The sequence below is a fragment of the Trachurus japonicus genome, chromosome 8 (assembly GCF_045865225.1).
Source record: "Trachurus japonicus isolate A0001 chromosome 8, Traja_1.0".
NCBI classification, from domain to species: domain Eukaryota; kingdom Metazoa; phylum Chordata; class Actinopteri; order Carangiformes; family Carangidae; genus Trachurus; species Trachurus japonicus.
The window spans coordinates 8,919,461-8,946,234 of record NC_140914.1 but is presented as its reverse complement, the minus strand read 5'-3'; the positions used below and the strand labels follow the sequence as shown (position 1 = coordinate 8,946,234).

Here is a 26,774-nt window from a genome sequence, read left to right as displayed (position 1 = left end):
TCTTGCAGCAAATCTCACACGTGCTGCGACTGGGAGCTACTACTACAACAAGGATAAAAACAGAGATCACATTAGTTTTTTCTGAACAACTTTTCCATGTGGCGGCTTCAGGACACTTGGGTCAGTACAGACGAGCAGTATGGAGGTATCTGGATGTTTCATAGTGTGTGTTTTGGACGATTCAAAAGTGAACTCTATCCGCCGCCATTATATGAAAATCTGTTGCCAGCCGGACCCCCCCTGGAACTCCAAAAGTGTTTTGATGACTCTGAAAGTTCTCCAAACCTTTCCTTGGCATGACGGTGATTGGTGAATTATTGATTTTGGGTGAAGTATCCCTTTAACTTGATGTCGTTTTGTTTGCCACGTTTCCACATTATCTTGACAAAGTTAGGATGATGTACAATACATCTCCACAACAGTCGTGTCAAACTAACCACACACACTCTTAGGACTAAGAAACTATTCAAACCACCTTTACTTGACCCTTTTTATTCTGCAGCTTCTGTTCTCTTTTGTCAAATTTAAGCCTTTTTGCTATTCACACACCACACAATCTCTCACTTTCCTGATTGACATTTAATCTAAAAAGGTCCAGGACGGGCTGAATTTTGAGCTGGGTCATTATTTGCATATCAGATTTTTTTTGTTTGTTTTTCTTTTTTTTTTTTCTTTATCAAAGTCATCTGACTGTTTAAAAGGCAGCAGAGAGGTCTGATGCCACAAACCTCCAGCCACCAGGACTCCCAAGAACATCAGCTGTTTTAATCTGGTAGTTTGGATCAACATGGACGCCCACAGGTTCAGGTCGTCTCCTGTTCCCGGCTTCAGCTTCGAGAATAAACCTGTTTTGTTTATCACAGAGCTGTGAGGCTTCAGGTATCACATGACCGCTGTGCTTTGTCCTTTTGTTTTGTTTTGTTTTACTTCCTGATGTGTAGGGTGATTGGACACTTTCACAGATCTCCATGTGTCAAATCTAAAAACGAAGCCTCAGAGACAGAAAAGCAAAACCTCTGAGAAGAAACAAAGAGATACGGTCATCATGCAGCAGTTCTTCTATCATTTAGCTACTCAACAATATTCTTGAGTTTTACTGTGTCTAATTCAAATAACAGTTATATATGTAGTTATATTAATGTCACGCAGAACAAGCTCAGGTTTGCATCGGGTGTAAATGTGCAGCAGTGTCAACTGGAGAAATAAAACTGCCAGACAACAGGAAAACAAAGAGATGAATATAAGTTGGATTTCATAACACTGACAGATTGACACTTGGTTCCAATGCATTTATTCATTTAATACTTTGTTCGGCCTGTTGTGGCAATTTCATCTCAGTCTGTGCGTCGGCCTCGCAGACGTACGGGTTTTTGTCTGCATTTTCGCGTCCTCGCCGCAGAAACTGCTTACGTTTCATGCTCAGTTTAATAAATGTCTCAATAAACAAAAACAGATTCTGTCAGGAGGGAAGTGGCATGAATCACTTTTGGCGAGATGCTTCCCTCCCATTCCCTCCTGTTCGGCAGTGCTGATGGGTTTTTGCTCCTCCGGTGCAGCGCTGCTCATCAACTACGAGCGTTTCACTTCTGACGACAAAGACATTCTTAAAAAATCTGCCATTTTTCCTGCTCAGTGTGAGACAACACCTGGCTGGCTGCAATCACACACTTCAGTGAAACGCAATAAACGGTGAGTCTGAGATGAGAAACTGTAAAGGTGACCAAGCAATGATGGATACGAACAGGGAGATCTGTCCTATTGCCTCTGTGCAAGGGTTCACACTGGAGGTGCATCAGCAAATACGGAGGAAAAACGTTCTTGGAAAATCTGCTGTCGACGTCAGGTCACAGGTTGTTATTGATTTGCAGAAAGCGCAGTCGGTTCATCACATAGACGATGACTTATCACTGTATTTTAATCATGATAAACTACTTATGTGCAGTGTTTGATCCAACATGAAACAAAATGAATGTCAGGAGACGTGAATTAAACGTAGAGAGAACTTCATGTACAAGTGTTTTAGGTCTAAAAACATCAAACACTTATCAGACTGAATGATTCACTGAACATTATCCGAAGTCTCTCCAGTGATTTTTTTGTCTGATCAGACAAAGATAAGCTACTACAACCTGGAACGCGCTCCTTTTCATCTCGCACTTCTGAATATTTCTTGCTGAAGTGAGCAGATCAGATAATAGATCTTTTTTCTGTTAACTCCACTTCCTGTGTGACAGCAGAAAATCTGAAGATGATACCGCTCAGATAATTGCCGTCTCCTGGGGATCGTAGTATCTTCGAGGCGTTTCATCCACATTACATTCAGACGCAGCTTCAGTCTCTCGCTGCGGTTACACCACCACACAGAGTCGTTATTTTGGCACTGTCCTCATTGTTGTACCAGCTACAGTACCGAGGTCTCATTACAGACCGTGACCCAGATCGTGGCGACGCTCAGAGGCCAACATCTTTCTATCATTACGGTCAGAGCCGAAGGGATGAACGACCTGCTGCCTCTTGTTTTCGAAAGCTCTTGTTCCAGTTTTCCAGCTCTCCACAAGAAAAACACCTCCAGACAGCCAGAGTAACTTCACTCTCTGGACGCAGACAGTCGGCAGTGTGGAAGAAACACTGGACGAATGGATGCTGAACTCTGCAGCAAAAGAAACGGTAACACTTTAGATTAGGGAACACATATTCACCATTAACCAAGCGCTTATTAATATGCATATAAGTATCTTACTAGCTCCTTATTAGTAATTATTAAGCATGTATTAACACCGTACATAGCCTTATTCTACCTCTATTACACCATGAATTAAGATTTTTAGAATAAGATAATAATAAGAATAAGGCTATGTAGAATAAGGTGTTAATACATGCTTAATAAGAACCTAGTAAGCTACTTATATGCATATTAATAAGCACCTACCGTACTGTAGTTAATGGTGAATATGTGTTCCCTAATCTAAAGTGTTACCAAAAAAACACATCCATTTGTCCATCATTCTCCATTGAGTTTTTACTAATTGTTTTATCAATAATCAAACAATTAACCAGCTGTTCCTTCTGTCTACGGTCCTTTCATCAAAAAAAAGTAGCAAAAAACTTTTCCACGACTTTTCCCAGCGGTCTCTCTGGTATGACGCAAAGTTGTAATTTGGGAGTAAGAGATTAATGGGGTTTAGATATGGTGAATGATCCCAATTATGGTGAAAACCTGCCACCAACTGGCAACCCGGGCCCGTCGCCTGTCAATCACTTTCCAAGTCCTTTAATAAAGACCTGTGTTGTGGATTTGTGCGGATGAGAGGGCGCCAATCCAATCCACTGCTCTCATTAATCTCCACATATGCAAGCGTTTTTTTTTTTCCTCTTCTTCTTCTTCCCGAGCCACGTGTTGCGTGGCGGCGGCGGCCTCTTCATCCATCACAGTTGGGCGATGCCGCTCGTCGACCCCTGACCGACCGTCCACCCCCATTAAATAATTAATCAACATATTTCTCTCTTCTCTTTCTGCAGGGTCGGCCAAACGCCGTGGTGGCACAGATGTCCTCGGGGCTCTTGGACGTCACTGGGGCTGGATTTACGTCCAAAAAGAGCCATATGAGCCCTTTTGTTCGTGACTGCCAAGTTGGAGAAATCACTGTTTGGTTTTAGGGGGTTTGGCCGGTGTTTGTCCACTGCAAAGAGGGTTAACGGACTCAGTGAAAGTCCAGCACTGACTGACTGATCCTAAGTGCCCTGGTGGTTCCATGCGGTGGTCCAGCCTGGACGCTGATAATCCGCCCACAATCAAACAGAGGAAGAGGGATTATAATTCCCAATCCGCACAGTCCCAAGATCCCCCGCCATTTGTGTCTGATGTTAATCTTTATTCCAAACAGATTTCAAACTGAACCTCGCAGGTCATATGCTGAGTCACTTTTTCTTTAGATATTATTGAACCACAAAATTTTCCCAACTAAATTTTCATTTCCTTTTTTAACTCAGATACAGATGAGCTGACGCAAATTGAACCAATATCCGATCAATTATTGCCACCTATTGTCCTGAATCAGAGAGATATATGGAAAAACGACATCAATCATTAGTCATCAATCATTAAACACAAGGGTTTGTTTTAAGCTCGACTCTATCTTCCATAAATAAATCCTGTAAGCAAATAATACAACAGAGAAAATGCTATATATCTAATTTTCATTCATCTCACCCACTTTAATTAATTAGATTTCTCAAAGTGGAACAAAACTTAGACATGCTGTAAACACTGCTTCTATAAAACCTATATAAAAGACCAACTTTAATCAATTACAAGCTGCATTTCCCAATAGAAAACACATAATGAAGACAACTCTTCGGCCTGATCTGCGTCTCCTGCCTCTTCATCGGAGAACAGCTGCAAAAACGGCAATAATTCAAAGACCTGTACAACTGCACACCTCATTTAACTTTAATTACAACCTTGAATGTATAAAATATAGGATCAACTAATCCGAGCCCGCAGACAGTTTGACAGAAATTAAGACATTGTTTTCATTCCCCGGAGTGAATGATCCTCAATTTGCATTTTTTGTCATTAAGACAGATTGAAATTAATTAGCACACGCAAATGAACCAGTTACTCAAAAATATGCATTTAAATGTCCAAATAATATTGCGTGTATATATATTATACATGTGCATGAGAGTGTGTGTTTGTGTTTATGACAAATCCAGAAAAAGGATTATTTAGATTCCAGGACAATATTTCATCTTAATGACGCAAAACAAAATAAAACGCTGTGTGGCTGCATGATGTCGAGAAAAACAACACGTCAACTATATCACACACAGGAAACGTAATGGAGTATTGGATATTATGGGCCAATTCAGTGCCTTGGCGATGACATGTATGATAAAAGACTTGAGGGGGAGGAACCTGACCATGATGGTGGTATGGAATAGAAATGGCATAAAATAGGCCATAAAAGCCCAGGAGACACGTCCAAACCCTTATGATAGCAATAACAAGTCAACTGATTCACTGAACACACACAACAGAGGCAGCGGGGAGGAAAAGGAAGCAACAAGACAAAGATGCTCAACACATGATCGTTGGGGATGTTGCTGTGAGGAGAGGCAGATAATACAGAGGAGGGCCCTGAAGGCACCGCAGTGCAACTTACAACCGCATTGGAGCTACGCTGTCTGTCTGTCAGGATGAAGGAGGGTCGTCCCTCCGCCTCATTAATCACCAGCAAACATGATTAACATGAATAAATAATAAAAATCATTTGACATGTCATATTTCAAGAACCAATTAATGAAACCAATTTAAGACACGTGCAGAGTGGCTCGATTCTGCTGGATGTTCACCGCTGCATCGGGGGGGAAAAAGATGAACTGTGTGTTGCAGGAATGCCGACGTGCAGCCTCTAAGTGATTGTTTTTACTAAGTGACAGTACAATTAATAACAATTAAGAACCAGATGAGTGCAGTGTGGCAGAGAGCATAGAGCTGAAAGGAGTGCTCAACGAATCAGAAATCATCTGATGAAAAAAAAAAAAAAGACTGAATAATTATTTCAGGGTGTTTATAAGTAAAAGTCTCAAAAATTTTCGGTTTGCAGCTTTTTTCTCATTTTGAATTCATTCAAACTGCAGGTCAGAGGAAATATTATGACATTACTGTATGATCTCTATTTCCACTATTAAATATTAATGTCACAGTTTATCAATTAATTAATCAAATAATTGCTAATTATTTGCCAGTCGGGGCCTCGTCGTGCATGATAAATGAAAGAAGAAACCAACAGGATTTCATAATAAGACACATGTGGCTTCAACGTTTTATCATTAATTTAATGAGGAGGATTAATTTGTAGGTGCAGCTAATGAAAGAACTCAACATTATTAAACGTTTTCGATTTGATAATCAGAGGGAATTAAAATAAATGTCAGTCAAGCCAGACATAAAGCTGTAAATGTTTTTTGGGGAATATTTTTGAGTCTGAGTTCAGTTTGTGTGTGTGAGCAGAGGAGAGTCAGTCAACGTAATGTGAAGCCGACCAAATCCTTCTTTTTGCTGCGTGTCTGCAGAGGTTTTACAGACGGAGCTTCAAGATCACCTGTCACCTGAGTGACAAGTGTTGGCCCGGTGATTCGCTGACTCAGAGAGAGGAGCAAGAACAAAACAAACAAAAAAAAACACTTGAAAAAAACCACAACATGATCTGGTGATGAGAAGTGGAAACTTGAAACAGAATTTTTTTAAAACTTAACCTGAATATTATTAACAAATGGCAGATTTAGGGTCAGTGTGTGTGTGAATGTTTTTATACAGCTCTGGAAAAAATAAAGAGACCACTCAAATCAGCTTCTCTACATGTATGGCAGCCATCGATTCCACCACCAGTGTCTATTGAACTCCAACACAAGCTCACTTCACTCTACTTAGCTCATCACCTGAACCAAATCATATTTAATGAGGAAGAAAGATTATAAATAAATAAAAAACACTGCTGCGATTAAAAATTTAGATTATTCCACCATTGTTGATTTCTAAACTCTTCCTAAGTTTAAAAAGTAGTGTTGTGTTGTTTTAAAATGAATATGAACTTGTTTTCTTTGCATTATACAAGGTCTGAAAACACCAGAATTCTTTTTGTTATTTTGACCTGTTGCCATTTTCTGCAAATAAATAAATTCTCTAAATGACAATATTTTTATTTCCAAGTTGGGAGAAATTTTGTCAGTAGTTTATAGAATGAAACAAGTGTTCATTTTACTCAAACACATACCTATGAATAGTAAAACTAGAGGAACTGATCATTTTTAAAGTGGTCTCTTAATTTTTTCCAGAGCTGTATATTATTATGGCATCGGCATAAAGACTGAATGTGAGCAGCTTATCTCCGGCCAACAGCAGCTTCTCCATCCATCTCCTGTGTCACTGTCTCTGTCAGCTCCGGACGCCTCCCCCCTCCCCTCTGGGTCTTTGGGTCAACATCAAGAATACAAAAAATTCAACTCCCTCCAAGACATACACAAAAATATATATATACAGCAACCAACAACACACACATACACGGACACACACAGACACACCACATGAATAAATAATGCCGCCTCTCCATGAACATGCCTCGCATCCAGAAGACAAGTGGAGCAGGCTTCAGGAAGCCAGTGAACCAGACTGTGGATCACCTGTCAGGCCTGATTCAACTCACTGGAGGTCCTCAAAGTCGACTTTAAGTTCAAGTAACGGTCTGACACAAGTTTGTGTAATAGCTCAATAACCAAACACACAAAAACACGAGGTTCTTAGTAGAGACGTCCCGAGCTGATCCAGAGTATGAGGAACAGGACGACTGTCTGTCTTTAACGGACTCTGAGTTTCATCCGATATCAGTCTGTTACGCTGCCGTCTCCTTCACAGCAGAAGACAATGAGAGCTGCATGAATATTGAATCTACAACATTCAGAAATACATTGATCTGCCATTGATTTGACGGATTAAATTAATTTAAGCTTGACCTTGCTGTCCCCGTTGTTTGGATGTGAATTTTAAATCTTGAATTTTTAAGCTTTTTGCAACATAAATAGGCGAAGTAATTTATTCCGGTGGTGCAAGAGATTTAAAGTCAGGGTAACACTTTATAATAAGTACACACTACTAAGCATTAGTTAAGCATTAATAAATACTGAGTTCTTCATTTATAACGCATGAATACTCATTAGTATGCAGTTTATAAATTAGTGCTTATCATTGATGAGTAAAACATTTTAACTGTGTATATTTTTAATATTTTTTATCTGTTATTTTGTCCAGCAGACAGAGAGCACAGTAGCTTCTTTTAAAGTATTTTTTACGAATTGTGTATTTTATTTTTTGTACAGTATAATTTGTCCTGCTTTTTCTTCTTTTAAGGCTGCTGTCATAAACTAATTTCCCCTCGGGGATAAATAAAGTATTATCTTATCTGTTAAACTACATACTAATGAGTATTAATGTTATAAATGATGAATTCAGTATTTAATGCTTAAAGGGACAACGAGGAGTTTCTATTCGGTTATAAAAAAGTCTCACGTTAATGTGGATGAATCTCCGCTACCCACACTTGTTAATGGGCCCATTTTCGATAAATATATCGTTTTGTCTCGTAATTTTGTTATTATTAGTGGTGGCGGAAATGCTGGTCGAGCCGACCAGCGTTTCCTTCGTGGCGAGTCATGAGAATAACGCAGCCAAATCGCCGTTTATGGTCGGATACGACGGTATGTGAACCTCTTTGAACCTCTGACTTTAATTATTGATGAATGAAAACATGAGTCCGTCTTGCGCCGGTCAAAGAATTTTACGGTGCGTGCGGAGGCTCATAAATGTAGTGTGAAAACGCTTTGCTTTTCCAAAACTCCTCGTTGTCCCTTTAACTAATGTTTAAAAGTGTAAACTTATAAAGTGTTACCAAAGTCAGCACAAGTAAGTTTTACAGATCTTGTCATGCACTGAGAGTTGAGTATCAAACCTCTTTTCTTTTTTTCAACAGGCTCTCATATAGCTGCAAAATATATCCAAAATTCACTCCAGATATAAAGGTACAATCTCCAGTCTCACTTCAACAGATAACAAACAGCATTAACTCAGTTTTACTTCATGTTCAGTCTTGTGTTATTGTATACGTCTCCTCACATGAAGCAGCAGCTCCTCTGCTACAGTATCTCTGCTCCTCAGGACACGTCTTGTTTACTTTGCTGTGTCTGTGACTCATGAAGGTTAAGACTCTGCCCTGCATCAACACTGAGAGCTAGAGAGAAAAAAAACAACAAAAACAACTGCTTGTCCTTTGCTTTTTGTTTCTTTTACCTTTGGACAGAAAAGTGCAAACAAAACATTAGGTTCTTGTTCACCTGTGCACATTTCTATGACACTTTAAAACTATATATTAGAGCATTACACACATAATATGCTGCCTGTCGTGCTTTGTGTGAGTAAATGAAGGTAAGTGAGTGAGTCAGGATCACTCACCTGCAGTGCTCTGTGCAACAAACAGTGTCCTCATTAAGTAAACTCAACACAGACGGCTTAATTCCTATAATTATTATCAAGAGCACGATTAAGAGTTTACTAGTTTGCATATTTACTGTTATTGCGTTCTTGCAGAGCTACTTTACAGCGGCACTAACGCGTCTGGGTGGATGGAAACAACTGCATTTATAGTTGTGGTCACAGGAAAACAGAGGTCTGTGGGGAAGCTGCAGGAAAATGAAAAACGGACAAACAAAAACAAGATTCCCTGCAGTGAAGTCTCACAGAATACTAATATCCTATAAAAGTACAACTTTAGTTATACTCGAGTCTCACAACAGCTCTCACAGTTTCACTTACCCACTGGTGGAAGTGAAACGCCTACACTGTTAATTAGGTATGTGGCCCCCGGAGACTCTCGTCACGTCTCTCCACGATGTTAAGATAGGACTTTAATGAGGCGAAGGCAAGACGACTCAGACAAAAGCAGAGGTGGAGCAGGGATAAAGTGAGGGGCACACAGTCAAGGAGAATGCATGATTGTGTTTCCTGGGAAAGTGCAGGGCCACTCTTGAATAAATACATCACATAAATTTATCAATAAAGGAAGCTGAGGATAAAATAAAAGGTTGTAAAAAAAAAAAAAAAATGTTGGGGTTCGACTCTGTGCTAAAAAATTAATGCGATCCAAGGAGAGTGGATAATATCATGCACCGGGAGTCTGGGAAGATTAACTTTGTGACATTCAGGTTTTAGACCACAGAGCCCAAACCTGATGGAAAAAATATGGAGCAGAGACGCCGTCGCCTTTATTTGACTGCAGCGCTGCTAAATCACACCGTGTCATCACTGTCACCAAAAGACTGATCCAATATGGAGGCACAATTAATGACTGTTTGTGGCAGGACTGTGTGTATATGTGTGTGTGTGTGTGTGTGTGTTAAGTTAATCACACACTGGTCGTTCCACCTCCATGGTTTCAATAACAACTGAACTGAACTGAACTGAAGTGACGGTGGCTCTGCAGAGAGGCGAGCTCTCACCTGCCATTAGCAAGGTCACTTTACCTTGGACTGTGTTTACACGCCAAGAATGAAAATTAAGCATTTACATTTTTTTACATTTAGTCACTTGGCAAAACGCCTTTATCCAGAGCGACTTACGAGTGCAGAGCGAGACCTTGAAGGACTAAAGGAGGACTAAATCTGCACAAAGGAGGATCAGGTAAAAGGAGTGTGACGAAAATGCACAGTCAGTGCGTGTTTGGCGTGTTGGCGTGTCTAACTCTGCGTAAAAGGTTTTCAAAAGGAACAAAAAACTAAGAGGAGCAGCTACACGTTATATCCCTTGTTCTTTAAACACAGGAGATGGAGAGGCTGGTCTGAATGGAGAGAAATGCAAAAACACTGCTTCCTGTATTTTCCCATTATACTGTAGCTACAGTATATGCTTTTTTTTTTTCATTAGAAAAACTCTGTCTGCCCGTCTTTGAGCCTCAAACAGACATTTAAATGACTTCATGTCAGAAGTGTAGAGAAGAAATATAACAGCAGAAGAGCTACAACTGGACTCTGTTGTTGATTTATTTTCTTTTTTGGAAGGGTTACAAGCCAAAAACCCAAGAACAGTACAAGTATCCTAAAAACTTATGAGTGCAAAACTTTTCCACTACCAGTGCTACTCGGCTTAATTCAACTTCGTTTTTTTTTTTGCTTTTCCACCAGGGATTGTACCTGGTAGCTGGTACACCTCAGCTGAGGTTCCAAGCAAGCCGATCTGATACTAAAACGTGACATCGGCCAACTTCCGGCTACTGATTGGCAGAAGTGTCGAACACTGGATGAGTCGCAAGGCCCATGTCCAACACAAGAACTGCTACTGAACACCGAGACTGTTGTTATGATCGAGGAGGTGCGAACGACTTCGTCTCTGGAGCTGATAGATGAGATGTAAGTAAGATGTAAGTAAGATGGTGCGACCGTAGCAACCGTGCTATGATGACCCCGCCCACGTTGAGGAGGAACTATAAAATACTCAGTTGTTATGGAAAATGACCTAAACCGAGTCAAGTCGAGTTGAGCTGTAACTGTGTAGTGGAAAAGGGCCATTAGAGTAAATATAAAGTTACTTCCCACCACTGACAGATGCTGTGATCAATCAGAAACAATGCAACTTCCCTTTTTAATAAAATCCTGACGTTTCATTAGAGGAGGCTCTGCAAACTTTTGGTGACAACATTGTGCTTTATCATATTCACATGAACAATTCACACACCCAGATGTTGTTTAAAATAAGTTTACCACACAAAAACTCATACCTACAGCTTTAATTAATAATGTGGTCAAAGGGCAGACACTTGTATGTAAACACTAATGAGCATCTACCAGCTCGGGACTTCCTAACTTTGAACCAGCTCCTGTTTTTTTTTTTTCCCCAAAAATGATTTCCCTAATTAAAAGCCACAATATTCAGTTCTGCTCCTCAAAAGGAGAAACCCATTACACACCGACCACGGTAAAAAGACGAGCAACAGCGCACACTGAAGATTTATGACAGGCTTGGGACATATCTGGGGAGGAAATGAGAAACGATAATTTGCCGGTGGTTTAATAGGACGATGGCTATTTCATGCCGCCCATCATCCACACTATTGTAAAAAGCGAGACGAGTAGTGGGGGAGTAGGAGGAGGAGGAGGAGGAGGGAGGCTGCTGTTACAGTACAGGACACGTTCCTCCCAAATTAAACAGATGATGGACCTTTTGAAAAAAATAAAAAAGGATAAATCAACAAAGAAACCAGGTTTCTGCGTGTTTGATACGTCAGAGTTTAATTGAAAAAGAAAACGAGTGGATATTTTATTCTGTGCTTTGGAAAAAAGGGGCACGAGGGGTCGGTGGACGGCACTTAAAGCAGCTGCTCCCGAGAGAGAGAGAGAGCGAGCACCATGACCTCACCACCCAATCCATCCAGGAGGACACCGAGCCGCTGCTGCTGCCCCGGTGGCAAACTGCAGCCTACAACCACACAAAACACGCAGCTCAAGGTCACACCGATGTCCGACAGCCATTGTTAAGCCGTCTACATTTTAAAAAAACGTGGAGGAGGTGAACCGTTGGTACATTTCATGGAAATCACGTTTGTTTGCCTTCAGCGAGCGAGACCATTTACAACAAAGACGTCGTCCGTCCTTGTAGCACATTTAGTTTACGCTCCTTTTGGCATCTGGCATGCAACAGAGAAAGAAAAGTCACAGTGAAGGGAGTTTGTAAAGTGATAAAAAGGGAGAAAAGTCAAAGCAGAGACACACACAAACAACTGTTGCATGCATTTGACTGGTGCAGACTGAAATATCAGAGCTACACAGCTATATTGATGAAGTATTGTTGTTCCCGTCGGGGGCAGTTTTTTGGCAAGCAGTCTCTGCATTTACCTCTAAAACAACTCTGTCTGGTAACGTTCTGTTATGATCTCATAGCATGGTGAATGTGCAGGTCACAACTTGTCCACCAGAGCGTTTTGGAGTTGTTGGATTGTGTATTTGATGAGTTTGATGAGGGAAACCAAGAAATCCCATGAGCCTCCGTAGCGTAGCTCTGAGCAGCTCGCGGCTCTGCTCCGCCGTTCTAAAAATAGCTTGCATCGACAATTAAAGGTAACGCACCTACTGCTATGACTATAGGGATTATGGCAATGGGCCAATTTGCCAAAATGTTGAACTATCCCTTTAAGTTACGAGGCCTCCGGCAACTTAACCTCAGTCTTAAGAGAAACCAACAGTGATCTATCTCGTCTCTTCTTCTGATGGTTTCGTGGCTCTTTAACAGCCTCACACTCCTTCCGACTGTGATCCTGACTAACAAGAGTAATTACTAAGTGAGAGTAATTAATGCGGCTGCTGGAGGGTTTTCGTCGCTTTAATGTAAACACACTGAGTTTTAGTGCATTTGCTGAAACAAACGAAGCTGTCGTTTTGTTGGAAGAGCGGTCTCTCATCAGAGCCACACACACACACACATTCATGATGACCTTGAACATAATATAATATCTGATGAGAAAAAAAAGGAAAAAAGCTGCATTACTGTTTAATAAAAGTGTGATGCATTCACGTACAGCAGCACGCGTTATCTAGTATAAACAAGTCGTCATAATGAACAGCCTCAGTTTATCAGGTTGGAGGAAGACGAGCTGAATAACAAGCTGAATTGACGGAGTCTGTCAGTTATTCCTCCATGAACTCTGGGTCTCCTTGACGACTGCTCCCTCATCACCAGTCACTCGAGCACCAAGCGGCATCGAGCGTGCGTCTCCTCCTCCTCCTCCTCCTCCCCGGCCTGATCTGATCCGCCGCTCTGATACAGCGTCCTGCTGTTGTGTGGAGTGGACTCCCCCCGTGTGGAGCGCAGCTCAAACACTTCTTCCTGCTGCGATAATCTCTATTAAACCATCTGTACTGTCATCTCCCCACAGCCCCGGTACTGACTGGGAAAAAGTCCCTGCAGCGCATATATATATATATATATATATATATATATATATATATATATATATATATATATATATATATAGCTCTTTCCTTACTGTACACATCAAACACAGGTGCTCAGCCATGTGTGGCAGGACGGGGAAGTGAGGATAATCCTGCTCCTGAGTACCTGCACTCAGGACAGTGAAGTTAAGCTGATGGAGGAATTTAAATACTGTAGCACGACTGTGGTAAAAACTGAAACTTGCAGCTACATCACTGTTTTACCAGGCAGCCTCACACACCTCAGTTCAGTTTGTGTAGATCTAGGACACAGAACTGATCAGGTAAAGAGGTCGGTCAGTGAAGAGAGAGGTTATTATTACCTCATAAGTTTCTTTAGGAATCACAGTTTCATTCTTTCACTGTGTTTTCATTAGTTGTGGTGTTTCAGTTCAGAAAGACAAAGTCCAAAATGACTACTGTAAACATCCGTTACTGTTCACAGACTTATTTTGTGCTTTGTGATTCAACTTAACTTGACTTATTACAGACATTTCAGATCCAATCAGTTTCTATTTTTCATGATCATGTGACGTGAGGCCGGTCGTGAGTCTTGCCTCAGAACCGACCGTAACACAGCAGTTTGAGAAAAAGCGTCTTGCTCAAAATGTCACGTGCTAATAAATCCTTGTCAAAGGGAGCTTTTTTGGTGAGCAGACTTTTTAAAATCTCTTTCTTGTCTCAGAACCGACTACATTTTAACTTTTAACTACTTAAGTAAAGTATCTGCCTGTGTGACCATCTGGAAAACTTCAGTCAAAAGTGGAAACTTCAGGCGGTTCTGTGCTGTGTTCTTTTGTTCAATCCAAATGTTGTTTTTAATTAAATATGGTTCAGACTTTATATGAAGTTATCTTTTTTTTTTAGCTGAGGAATAAATATCAAGCCTCATGATTATTATGAGTACTGGTACTGAATAAAGCAATGGTCTTGAAAATGGTCTCGGTCTTGACTCAGGTTAGATGGTCTTGACCACAACACTACTTCACTCACTGTATTACAAGCATGTCACCATGTACCATGAATATGTAACACTGAACATATATCATCAAAAGACTGAATAAACTACACTTCTACAATCCATAGTTTCACTTTATCTATTTGACATCAATATATTCTATGTCACTAATGGAAAACGGCACTTGTACTAATTACAACTCTTTCTGTGCAGCCTACAATTTGTATCCATGTAGGATCATTACAGTGGGATCTGCTTATGGTAATCACATCTGTCCACATCCAACTGATCACTGTAAGTGGACGATAATTATAACTACATTTTTTTTCTCCTTTTCCCCCCTTTACTTTGCATGCAGATTACCATCTAATTGACATTTGTACATTTATTACATGAATATAAAGTAATGAAACAGAGTCAGACATAATCTTTCCTGTTTATACTCTCCTGCTCCGAGCCTGGTCTGACGGTCAGGGTGAAGTCATTACACTCTGCTCACATAACACACACACACACACACACACACACACACACACCTGCTGCTGTCGGAGAGCAGGAAAGGATGATAATTACACACACTGTAAAAAAAAGAAAAGAAAAAAGAAACAGCGGTGAAGATATCACGGTGTGAGTGGGCAGAGACAGTGGTTATCAAGGAGCCGACGACTGAACAGATTACGCTCTAGAACAGGGGTGTCGAATGTGCGGCCCGGGGGCCAAAACCGGCCCAGCAGAGGGTCCAATCTGGCCCTCAGGATGAAAAAAGCCAAGTGTGAAAATGAATAAAAGACAGAAGAGGCATAATATTGTTGATATTGCACACCCGCTGCACTGTAGTGAATATTTTGTGTGCATCACACGGATGTCCGATTTAAAGGCATTATTACGTTTTTCTGGAGCATTGAGCTTAATTGAAAGGCAGAAATGGCATCTAAACGTTTTTCTGGAGTACAAATTTTCCAGAGGAAGACCCATCCACCTTTCTTTTTGTCCTATAAGCCCATGAAAGAGCAGTTCATTAACTGTAAACATCTTAATAATAGCTACTTGTTCTTCTTTACACTAAAACAAAGGGAACATTTTTGAGTTCTTGTTATTTATACATTATTATGCTATTATTTTACTAGGCCCCTGTGTGGCCCCTGAACTAAAATGAGTTTGACACCCCTGCTCTAGAAGCTAATTATTAAAACAGTATTGATATGGGAATTACTCTTCTATAAGCAGTTTTCACTGTTATCAAGATGGATTAAAAACTCAAACTCAGCTCCTGTTCAAGTTAGACTCGAAAGAGAGATGAGATCTGTTGTATTTAAAACAAACCTGGCAGCTAAAGCTCTGAGTTTATACTTTCAACAGGATGAATGAAAACTCCCATGAGTCTAAAACATCCAACACTTTACTGCAGTAAAAAAAACTATGGCGTCCATAGGGAACGGGCATCAAGGTCACTGAAACTCCTCTGGGAATAAATCTTTATTAGTCAGTTAATTAATCAATCAGGTCCGTATAGAGGGAAGTGGCAGGGTGGGTCATTTCTTCACTCTTGGGGGGAGGTAAGGGGAGGAGGGAGGGACGAGCAACAACTTCACAACTCTGCGTAAAACGATTTCAATACACAACACGACACGACAGCGCGGGGGTTTAATAGACACACGCGCTGTAATTGAAACATCTGCATGAAGATAAGAAGCAGTGAACAATGCAGCGTAAGCATCATCTGCCTTTGACCTCATATATACTGCATTGATTTTCCATCACCCCCCCCACACACACACACACACACACACTGGGAGCAACAATAAATCAGCCATTTAGATTGTTCCCGCTCCTCGGTGGCCGTACGACGTATACCAACCGCTGCTTGGCTAGCCACTGTGACAAAGCCCCTGCAGTGAAATACAAAAAGAAAAAAACTTAGCAAAGGGACAATCAAGGACACTGAAGTTTAATTGAGGTCTCGGGAATCTCTGCTGCTGCGGCTGAACAAAAAGAAAACAGCAAAAAAAAAAAAAAAAAACCCAGCGAGGCTCCACTGTTGCACAGCCCCCTTAATCTTTTCAATCAAAGCTGTGTAAAGGGGCCAGGATCAACACTGAGGGCTCTGTTATGCAATGGCCTCCATCATCATCCCTTCTTTCACACACACCCACATGACGGCAACAAATATTGTGTAGATATTGAAAGAAAAGCCCTCAGCTGTCCACTCAGGCAGCCGACAACACGAGAATCAATCAGCAGCAGAGCAAATCACGGTCAATTGATCCTCTTAAGAGCTTCCAGGAGAAGCTCGGATGAGGAAAATGGCCGCGGTGGCTTCATCCGTGTCCACAGGCCGATGACGACGACGACGCTGCTGCTGCTGTGTCAAGTCAATACTGATTAAGTCAGAGATGAAATATCAACTGAGCTGCTCCGGGCCTTATTATCATGAGGTAATTAGTCTGTCTCCGAGTGTGTGTGTGTGTGTGTGTGTGTGTGTGTGTGTGTGTGTGTGTGTCGGCCGACGGTTTGATGTGACGTGATGATAACGATTATCAACATCGCTCTTATGTTTGTCTGTCTGTGGAAAGACTGACACAGCTGGACGAGATGTGCCGCAAAGATCACAGGCTAATTCAACTTTAAAGGGATAGTTCACCCAAAATTCAAATTTCACTCATTATCTACTCACCCTCATGTCGACTAAGAGCTGGGAGAATTTTCAGAGTCCTCCGTGGCTTCTCTGAGTTACGGGGGGTCCGCACAGCAGTATTTGTCCATATAATGGTTGTGAATGGATACCACTTTTCTTCGTCCAAAAAGACACACCAAAAAACATCCAAATACCTCCATACTGCTCGTCTGTAATGTCCCTCTTGTATTGAAGCCCCGACATGAGAAATTGTTCCGAAAAAAATTAAATAAGTCTATATTTTAAGCTTGTTTGTAGCGGAAGCTCCCAGCACTGCTCTTCCTGGTCCGTCCAAATCTTGCGCGATTTGCATTGAGATTCCGGCAGAACAACACTGGGAGCTTCCGCTACAAACAAGCTTAAAAAAAACATATAAAAACATACAAACATATACTTATTTAATTTTTTTCGGAGCTTCAATACAAGAGGGACATTACAGACGAGCACTATGGAGGTATTTGGATGTTTTTTGGTGTGTCTTTGTGGACGAAGAAAAGTGAGCTCCGTTCACAACCATTATATGGACAAATACTGCTGCACGGACCCCCCGTAACTCCGAGAAGACACGGAGGACTCTGAAACTTCTCCCAGCCCTTAGTCGACATGAGGGTGAGTAGATGAGTGAAATTTGAATTTTGGGTGAACTATCCCTTTAAGGAAGCCACATCCCCCCGTGTCCCCCCACCCCCACGGGGACCGGGTGTCAGTGTCTGACAGGACGACTGACACTCAGTTGACGTGGCTGACACATGATGACAGGAAACGGGCTGGAGGTGTGGAGCTAAAAAGAAAAAAGAAAAAGAAAAAAGAAGAAGCTGTGATGCCTGAAAACACACAGAAATTCAATCACGCCGCTCATGCGTTAAAGTGAGAAACAAGGGTCAGGCCGTGAAGGAAGCAGCACTCAGTCAGTCAACGGCTCTGGGAGCAACAGGTTGAAGGGAAAACACACGTGTTAAAAGTTTTGGTGTCAAAACTCAAAAATAAACCAGGATGTCTCTCCTCCATGTTCTTGTTCTTGTTGTTGTGGAGCTCTTGGGTTAAAGGTCTACCTCAGATACACAGGGACAGCTGTTCTCAAACCTAAAAATAACTCACAGTCTGTTGTTGTCCACTGCAAACAAAGACCCCCCCCAGAACAAAATCCACTGCAGGGGCAACTGTCTGGAGGAGACCTGCCAAAACTGTAGCGAAGAGCTTCACCCGTAAAAATCTGAGAACACCAAGTCCTCGTCCGTCCTCTCACTGAGGACGGAGACGTCACAGAGGAAGAAGGTCAACGGACAGGAAGCTGTGTTACTGTAAAGCCTCGGCCGTTAAACTGTCTGCATTTTAGAGGCCAGATGGATTACAGCTGACATGATAAGTCTATTAATCGTCAAGGAAAATTATCTGGATTTATCATTAAAGTCATTTAAAAAGTGAGGAAAAGTCACTTTTTCTCACTTATTCTGGGTTATTGGGTTTATTAACCTCCTGCTTTATGTCAGTGTGGATCGAAAAATCTTTGGGTTTTGGACCGTTGGTCACTTCATTATAACACTGATTCATGATTATGATCAAATTTTACTTAAAATTTGAATTTAGAAGAAAAGCTGATTTGTTGCATGTGCAAATCTTTTCTATTTTCTATTGCCATTCTTGAGTGGCATTGCACTGGATATTGTTTAGTCAAATGAAAGCAGATTTATCTACAGTATTTATTACATATAGATGTAAAAAAGATTTGGATTAGTTTGTTAAATAGAGATAAGAAAACAAGTTCTTTATCAAGATAACCTGTAGATTGTACATTATTTTGCAGGTTAACTTATTGTATGCATCTGTCTTTTGCTGAAGTTTGTAAAACTGGAACACGACACATATTCTGCATGATGATGGTGTCTTGTAATCCCAGACTGGTATAAAAACTAACTATGGCATTGTGCTGGATATTGTTTAGTCAAATAAAAGCAGATTTATTTATTTATTTATTACATAAAGATTAAGTAGGTTATTTACACATAAAACATTTGGATTAGTTTGTTACCTGGAGATATGATACAATACGAATTACTTTATTAATCCTCAAAGGGAAATTCATTAAATTAAGAATAAGAAAACAAGCTTTTTATCAGGATAACCTGTAGATTGTACATTTTTATTTGACACACTGCATGTTTTCTTATCTTTTCCTATGTTGGTAATACGTTATTTTGCTGGTTAATTAATTGTATGCATCTATCTTTTGTTGAAATTTGTAAAACTGGAACATGACCCATATTACGATGGTGTTTTGTAATCCCAGACTGGTATGACACAGAAATCAAAACTACCTACTGTCCACCATCACAAAAAAAGGCACAATAATTAAAATACAGTTCAGTTACGGTAGTTGGACCCTGAAGTCTGTGTCTGTGTGACCAGAGTGACAGATTTTCTTGGCGACTCTCTGAATAAGAGCCTGTGGAGCAGACAGACAGACACTCAGGTCCTCATATCAAGATGAACTCCAGTCCAGTGGCAGGACAGAAGTGAGTAAAGGCGTCCTAACTCCTGCAGACTACAACTCATCACGAAGGAGCGTCCTCTCCCTCCCTGCATCACTCTGACAACAGCTTCCTCTCCTCCTGTCTGCTCTTTGCCTCCTCTCAGCACCAATCACCCACACAGGGATTAAAGCTCTTTAGAGCAACACCATAATCAGGCTGCTCTTTAATCTCTCAACATTTTCTAAACTCTAAAAAAAAAAAAAAAATGTTATGGCTGCAGTAATGTCTCCTCCCTCCCTGCATCGCTCCCAGTGATTCCCAAGCAGCTCCTCTTTTCCCTGCCTGGTCTAAATATAACTACAGCTACAGGCATCCAGTGCTGTTTATTCATTCACAGTACAGTACAATGTAGCTCAAATTAAATATGCAGTTATTTAACTCTCAATGTAAGTGGCTAGAAATGTCAAATTCTAACAACATTATGCATGATTTAAAGGGATAGTTCAACATTTTGGCAAATTGACCCATTACCATAATCCCTATAGTCATAGCAGTAGGTTTGTTACCTTTAATTGTTGGTGCAAGCTGTTTTTAGAACGGCGGAGCAGAGCTGTGAGCTGCTCAGAGCTACGCTACGGAGGCTAATGGGATTTCTTGGTTTCCCTCATCAAACTCATCAAATAGCCTACACAATCCAACAACTCCAAAACGCTCTGGTGGACAAGTTGTGACCTGCACATTCACCACACTATGAGATAATAACAGAACGTTACGAGGCAGAGTTGTTTTAGAGGTAAATTCATGCAAAACAGCTGATGTGCATTGCCTTAAGGGACGGTTTTTCAGCCAGCAGTCTCTGCATTTACCTCTAAATCAACTCTGTCTCATAACGTTCTGTTATTATCTCATAGCGTGGTGAATGTGCAGGTCACAACTTGTCCATCAGAGCGTTTTGGAGTTGTTGGACTGTGTATTTGATGAGTTTAAGATGGAAACCAAGAAATCCCATTAGCCTCCGTAGCGTAGCTCTGAACAGCTCGCAGCTCTGCTCTGCCGTTCTAAAAACAGCTTGCACCGACAAGGGCTGGGCTCTGGGGTCACAACGAGAATATCAGTAGGACTCTGTAGTTGGTTTGGGATTCGTTGAGCACTCTGCAGCTTCACAGTCATCGTCAAACTGATTCAGACTCTGATGCCGTTCGCGTCAGTGTTGCTGAATATTTATCTTCTAACAACTCCAATCATCCTGTGTGACTCATTCAGGATAGACGGATCAGGACGATTTAGGGGCGGCTTAAGATATCTCTTTGTTGAAACAAGGCGAAATCTCACTTTGGTAGATACTTCTTCTTTAAAAAAGTAGATATCTCAAAAAACACACACCTTTCCACGGGGCAGATGAAAGGTCGTAATAAAAAAGTCTATTTTTGCTGCAGCGAGGCTTCTCCTCTCCTCTCCTGACCTGACCGACCCCCCTGAGACTCTGCGCCTCAGGAGTGAAAAAGCTTTGGTGGAGAAATGGACGACGGTGTGGACGAAGGACGCCTTGTCCTTGTAAACCATGAGATTACAACGGAGCCTGAGTGGATGGTGGTCCGGCGGCGCATCGACGGGGGGCTGATAACTGATAACTCTTTACCACAGGGTATAGCCCAGCTGATGAGAAGTAGTTTATTATTTATACTCATCATTCAGAGTCTGGGGCAGTGTCTTTAGGCCAGAGCCCGTCACCCCGGTGAAGGTGCACGCACACAGAGCGAAGGTGGCGACGAGGCAAGACGGTCCGGCCGCTGTGGCCAGGCAGCGCTAACAGGACTCACTGAATGTTTCATCACAGCTCAGTGACTTTTGATTTATCCAAACAAAGGTCAACCGCCAACAAACATAAGGATTCCTCGGCTAAAACTATAAAAATGCAAACCAAAAAATATCTCATGTCAGTGAGCAGGTGGAAAAACAGAGGGCACCTGAAGGATCTTGGATGTCAATCAGTGACCAGAATAGGAACACTATTCAGATGTCACTGTAAAGCCGCAAAGCCAAATTCTAAGACCAGGCAAATAAACTCCACCACATACTGTCGTCCAACAATATACATGGCTCCAGATAGTTTAGGAAACAAATTAGAAATTAGAAAATGGAAAAGAGACAAAGACGGTCACGAGTCCATGGCAACAAGACGCTAATTAGCCGATTTAAATAATAAAATGTCAACTTCTAATCATGCCTTCTATTCATAATTTTACCAATTCATTAGAAAATATAGCTGTGAGGAAATATCACTGCCATCACTGAGTCAGGATGCATGTGACCTGCTGATAATGACCTTATAAACCAAACTGGATATTGGTCATTTAATACAGATTTGTGCTCTGGTTCAATTATTTCCCTCCCATTGGTGCTCAGTGCTTCAGAATTAATTAATTTTAATTTGAAGGCAATGGTGGACTTTTATTGTGAAGTGAAACTGGAAGTGTATGGATTAAATATTGGTAATAAGGGCCCAGCTCAGAAATCAAAGATGCACACACTGGGGTTAAAAATCAGTGCAGAAAACTGTGCAGTTCAAGATAAATGAAGTTATTTTGAGAAAAAGAAGCAGATACATTTCATTAAAGGAGTTTTGTAAGGTCTCTATTTGTTCTCAACACCGGTAAGTACCCCAACAAAGCATGCTGGTGTATAAACATCTCTATTTGCAGTTCAGAATAAATGTGCAATTACTGCCTCGTGTTTATTTACTCGCAGAAGAATTGGTCCTAATCAGCGCCACACACAGAGGTTTCACATCTTAACACTGGAAAGTAAAGCCCAGTGGCCAACACCCTGAGCACCAGTACATCCACTGTTTGTCAGCGTCGACTGGTGAAAACATTCCTGTTCCCTGTTACAGATCTGTTTCCCTGAGCAGCCGTGATGAAACTGGGAAATTAGCCTGCAAGAAAAAAAAAAAACTGCAAGTGTAAACAAACTGACCGGAGATTACAAATCAGCGTTATTTCAGTTTGCATGCAAACACTAAGAGGCTTATCCCGCAGGAGATAAAGGAGGGAAAAGTTCATTTATTGGCAAATTATTTGAGGTCTGCTCCTTCCATTAAAATATAAGCAAGGCTGGGGAGGAGAGAGAGAGAGGGGTGGAGAGAGATGGAGAGAGAGGGAGGCTGAGAAATTACACAGGAGGAGATCAGCACATCTATCACTGTCGCTGTGCAGAGTTAAAGCTCGGGTGGAAATCACAGTTTGGCTGGCTCAAGACTTCAAGGACACGAACACTTCCTGTGGGCCACAGGCGTGTGGTGTGTGTGTGTGTGTGTGTGTGTGTGTGTGTGTGTGTGTGTGTGTGTGTGTGTGTGTGTGTGAGGGACTCGGAGGACACGAAACGTCTGAGCTGAATCTGACAGAAAGGCAGCGGAGGCTTGGCCCATTACACCTTTTTACAGAAACATCTGCGTAGCTGTGCTGTTTGGGTCAGGAGTGTGTTCTTACACAGCAGAGTTGTGTCCCCGCGAGAAAACAAGCTGTACTTACATTGTTCCAACACTTTAACCTTGTTTTTTTAGAAATATGTAAAAAACACTTCTGTGGAGGAACTGATGCCGCCGACGTTTTTCTTCTCCACTTTCTTAACTTGTAATTAAGCAGCATGGGATTGAAATTTTGTAGCCGATCAACCTGTCAAATGAGATATGTCTGGCTGATGACCCACTTGATCAATTTAACACTTAGATTGAACATGTTCTATCATTTTCTTTACAAAATAAACTGATCAGGTGCAACTTCTGCATAAGGAATCTGAACCTAAACTAAGAAAAACAACCATATTACACGAGGGCGACGTGATTTCAAGAGGAACTATGCAAGATTTTTACCTTAATTAAACATCTTCAGAGTAATTGTGATGGTTAAATGAATTGTTACAGGGTGAATGGAGGCTCTCCGTCTTCCACCTCGCGTCTCTCGGCTGAAAACCAACCTCACAAGATCAGAGTCTCCGAACCGGTGTCCCAGCTCTCGTCTCAGCGGCACCACGACACAAACATGCCCCGTAATCTGTCATCTCTTGTTTATGACGGATAAGACTACACAAATATACACATCGTAACATCGTATATGATATATAACGTTAGCGAAAGAGAAGATCACCGTCTCGCTGGCTTCGTTGAAAACAATTGCTCAAGGCCGATCGCTTTTTCACAAAACAGCAAAAGAGTGATGTGGATTTGCATGGTTCCCCTTTAAATCTTTTTTTTTTACTTGTGTTTAAAACCGTATATACAGACTCCTATACACTGTTACACTTGCACAAATAACATTTTTAATGACTGCAACTTTTCGGTAGTGGGACCTACAGTATTTGTGGATCTGCTCGTCCCTCTCCTACACACCTGTCCTACAAATAGATTTTTTTTCTCTCTCTTTTTCTACTTAAAACGAAATTGGTCCCAAGCTTCATTAACTTCCAGACTGCATGTTTGCTTAAGTCACTTCTTGCTTTTTCAATTATCCTAAAAATCCTTTCACTACTTAACAACTACCAGGTCTGAATACTTAATCACCTGCAATTTCTTTAATGTGTCCTGTCTTTAAGTGTCGCTTGTCTTATTTTACTGTCTCTTCTTTGAGCAACATTTCATGTCATAAAAGTTGCTCTATTAATAAATTAAGTCGTTGCTATTAGTCGTAGAGTTATGATGATACTGTTACACTTAAATATCAAGTTCAAATGTCATGATATGATTAAAAGCTGATGGCCGTTCACACTCGACAAGACTTCATCACCTGGATCATTTCACCTCGTTGATCCCTCTGAACCATAAAACACACAGTTGAATACTCTTTTAAAGTATCCGCTCCTCTCTCTCTCCTCCTGTACAGACAGCGGTCTGCAGAGAACACAACAACAAAAACAACCAGACAGCTGCCAGCAGTTTAATTTTTTGGACTTTGGCCAATTCATGGATTTAACATTAATTAGCTCCAGCTGATAGAAATCTGCTGCTGAAAGTTGTCATTGAACTGCTGCGATTGACACATGGCAATTAAAAATGTTAAGTCTGGTATGTCGCTCTTTAATTAGTCAATAATGCTAATTAGTAGGATTTTGGAGGAATTAGTGGAGAGCAGATGAGTTTGTTCTCCACAGACTCTGCACAGGAAGAGGAACAGGAGGAGGAGGAGGAGGAGGTGAGTTACAGGTGGAGGGTCTCTCTGGCTTCTGAACAGGAAGTGAAAGCTTCAGGGATCAAGAATCAGCTCTTACCAGAAACACCCTGTAGGCATCTTTCCTTGTGACTGAGCCCCAGCACGGGTCGGTTTCGTTGTACTTCACAGCTCCGGCGCTGCAGGAGTGGTTTCCACTGTAACACAGACAGACAAACAGACAGACACAAGTTTAATGTGTCATCGGTTCCAGATACAACGCACACACACACACCAGATCATCCCCCCTACGGTGTGAACTCTCGTAACAGCTCGTCACCTAAACTGTCCTGGTTTGCGTTTCACACACTGTCCCCCCCAAAAAAAGCCAAACACTCTAATATTTTGTTTGACCGCCTTTAGCTTTGATTACGACACGCATTCGCTGTGGCATCGTTTCGATAAGCTTCTGCAATGTTGCAACAATCTTCTTTTTTACGATTTGATTTCACCAAACGTTTTTTTCCGACCACATTTCTTCCTCAAAGATTATGGCTCCCCACTATCCTTCCAGTTTTAAATAATGCATTGGACAGTTCTTTAACCAATTTTAGTAGTTTCAACAATCTCCTTAGATGTTTTATTTGCTTGATGCCAATAGTTCGACCCTTCTGGAACAAATTAACATCTTTTCCACGACTGCAGGATGTGTCTTCTGACATGGTTGTTTAAGAAATGAGACTGCATCAGTTAGGGTTAGGTAAGTTATTGCCAGCTGAAACATAATCATCCATGCAGTATTTATTCAATGGGAGGCTCTGACCTATTACCTGTAGCTTACTTAAAGGGGACATATTATGAAAATATCACTTTTTGAAGGCTCTTTAAAATATATTTGGGTGTTTGTCTTGCCTTCCGGCGCCCCCAAAATGTGAGAATTGACAAAAAAATCTGCAATTTTCAGGCTCCCTAGGATGAAATCCATGTGGTTTTATGAGCTGTACCCCTCAGTTGTCTTCCAGTGATGTATCTAGGATTCAAATTTGCATAATCCTACCCCTACCTGGTACCAGCAGAAGGGGCGGGGCAACAATGGCTCATTTGCATTTAAAGGGACAGGCACTGAAACCAGCCGTTCTGAACAGGGCTGTTTTGAGCGGATGAAAAGAGCTGTGATGTTTGATCCTTGGGGGATTTTGACCAAAGCATGTCACAGACATGTCTTTAAGACACCTGGGAACTATTTTAATTTGTGGAAAGGGGGCATAATATGTCTCCTTTAAATCCAGGTGGTGACTTTTTTTCTTTTTTTTTTTCGATGGGCAGTGTATAAAAAAATACCTGATCAGATAAACCAGCTGAGGGTGGAAGCTTGTGAAAAACTTGAAAGGTATCACTTACAAACAGCCACAAACTCTATCAGTGCTGCGTGACAGAGTGCGCTTTAGTAAAATCATCCGCTTCGTCCCATGCTACTCAGAAGTCTGCAGTTTGAGCCCTCGGGCAAATAAAAAACTGCTTTTTGATGTTTCAGTTACATCTCACATTTATTCTTGCTGCAAGGTTTGGACCACAGAGGAGGAGAATTTAATACGATGAGACAGCATCAGTGCTCGGCGCCTCGGGACAGGATGAGGTGGGGCGGCTTTGTTGCAACAACAATTAGAGGAAGAGGACGATTTACACTGTGACTTTTTTTTGTGAATTCTGTCATTTTATGATGATGAATTTATTCAGCGGAGTCAGAGATGAAGGAATACAAATGGAGGATGGAGATGTGTTATGTTTGTAAATTGGGATCTATCTGGGCTCAGGCCGGGCGGACAAACACTTGGACTGAGTTCAGATACCACCAGCACGGCGGCTAAAGTTTCAAAATGCATCATTTTCTGTAATCATCACAGGACGTGATATTTAGTGTCAGTTTAGCCAATCGCTAAACCGTCCGCACAGCTGCTGTCATTTACCTACATTTGTGGATAATTTGGCAATTTAAA

The 26,774-nt window shown here is 41.3% G+C and overlaps 2 protein-coding genes across 2 annotated transcripts in view; one reads left to right on the top strand and one right to left on the bottom strand.

The window, feature by feature from the left end:
• LOC146982592 (C-reactive protein-like) overlaps positions 1-26,774 on the top strand; it is a 468,648-nt gene that overhangs the window by 406,675 nt on the left and 35,199 nt on the right. The gene's annotated exons all lie outside the window — the stretch shown is intronic.
• The window catches only part of slc38a12 (solute carrier family 38 member 12), a 63,730-nt gene that overhangs the window by 19,063 nt on the left and 17,893 nt on the right, over positions 1-26,774 (bottom strand). Inside the window, exon 8 of the mRNA XM_085783632.1 lies at positions 24,899-24,995. Within this exon, the coding sequence (XP_085639758.1) occupies positions 24,899-24,995 (97 nt within the window). The remainder of the gene's footprint in view (positions 1-24,898; positions 24,996-26,774) is intronic.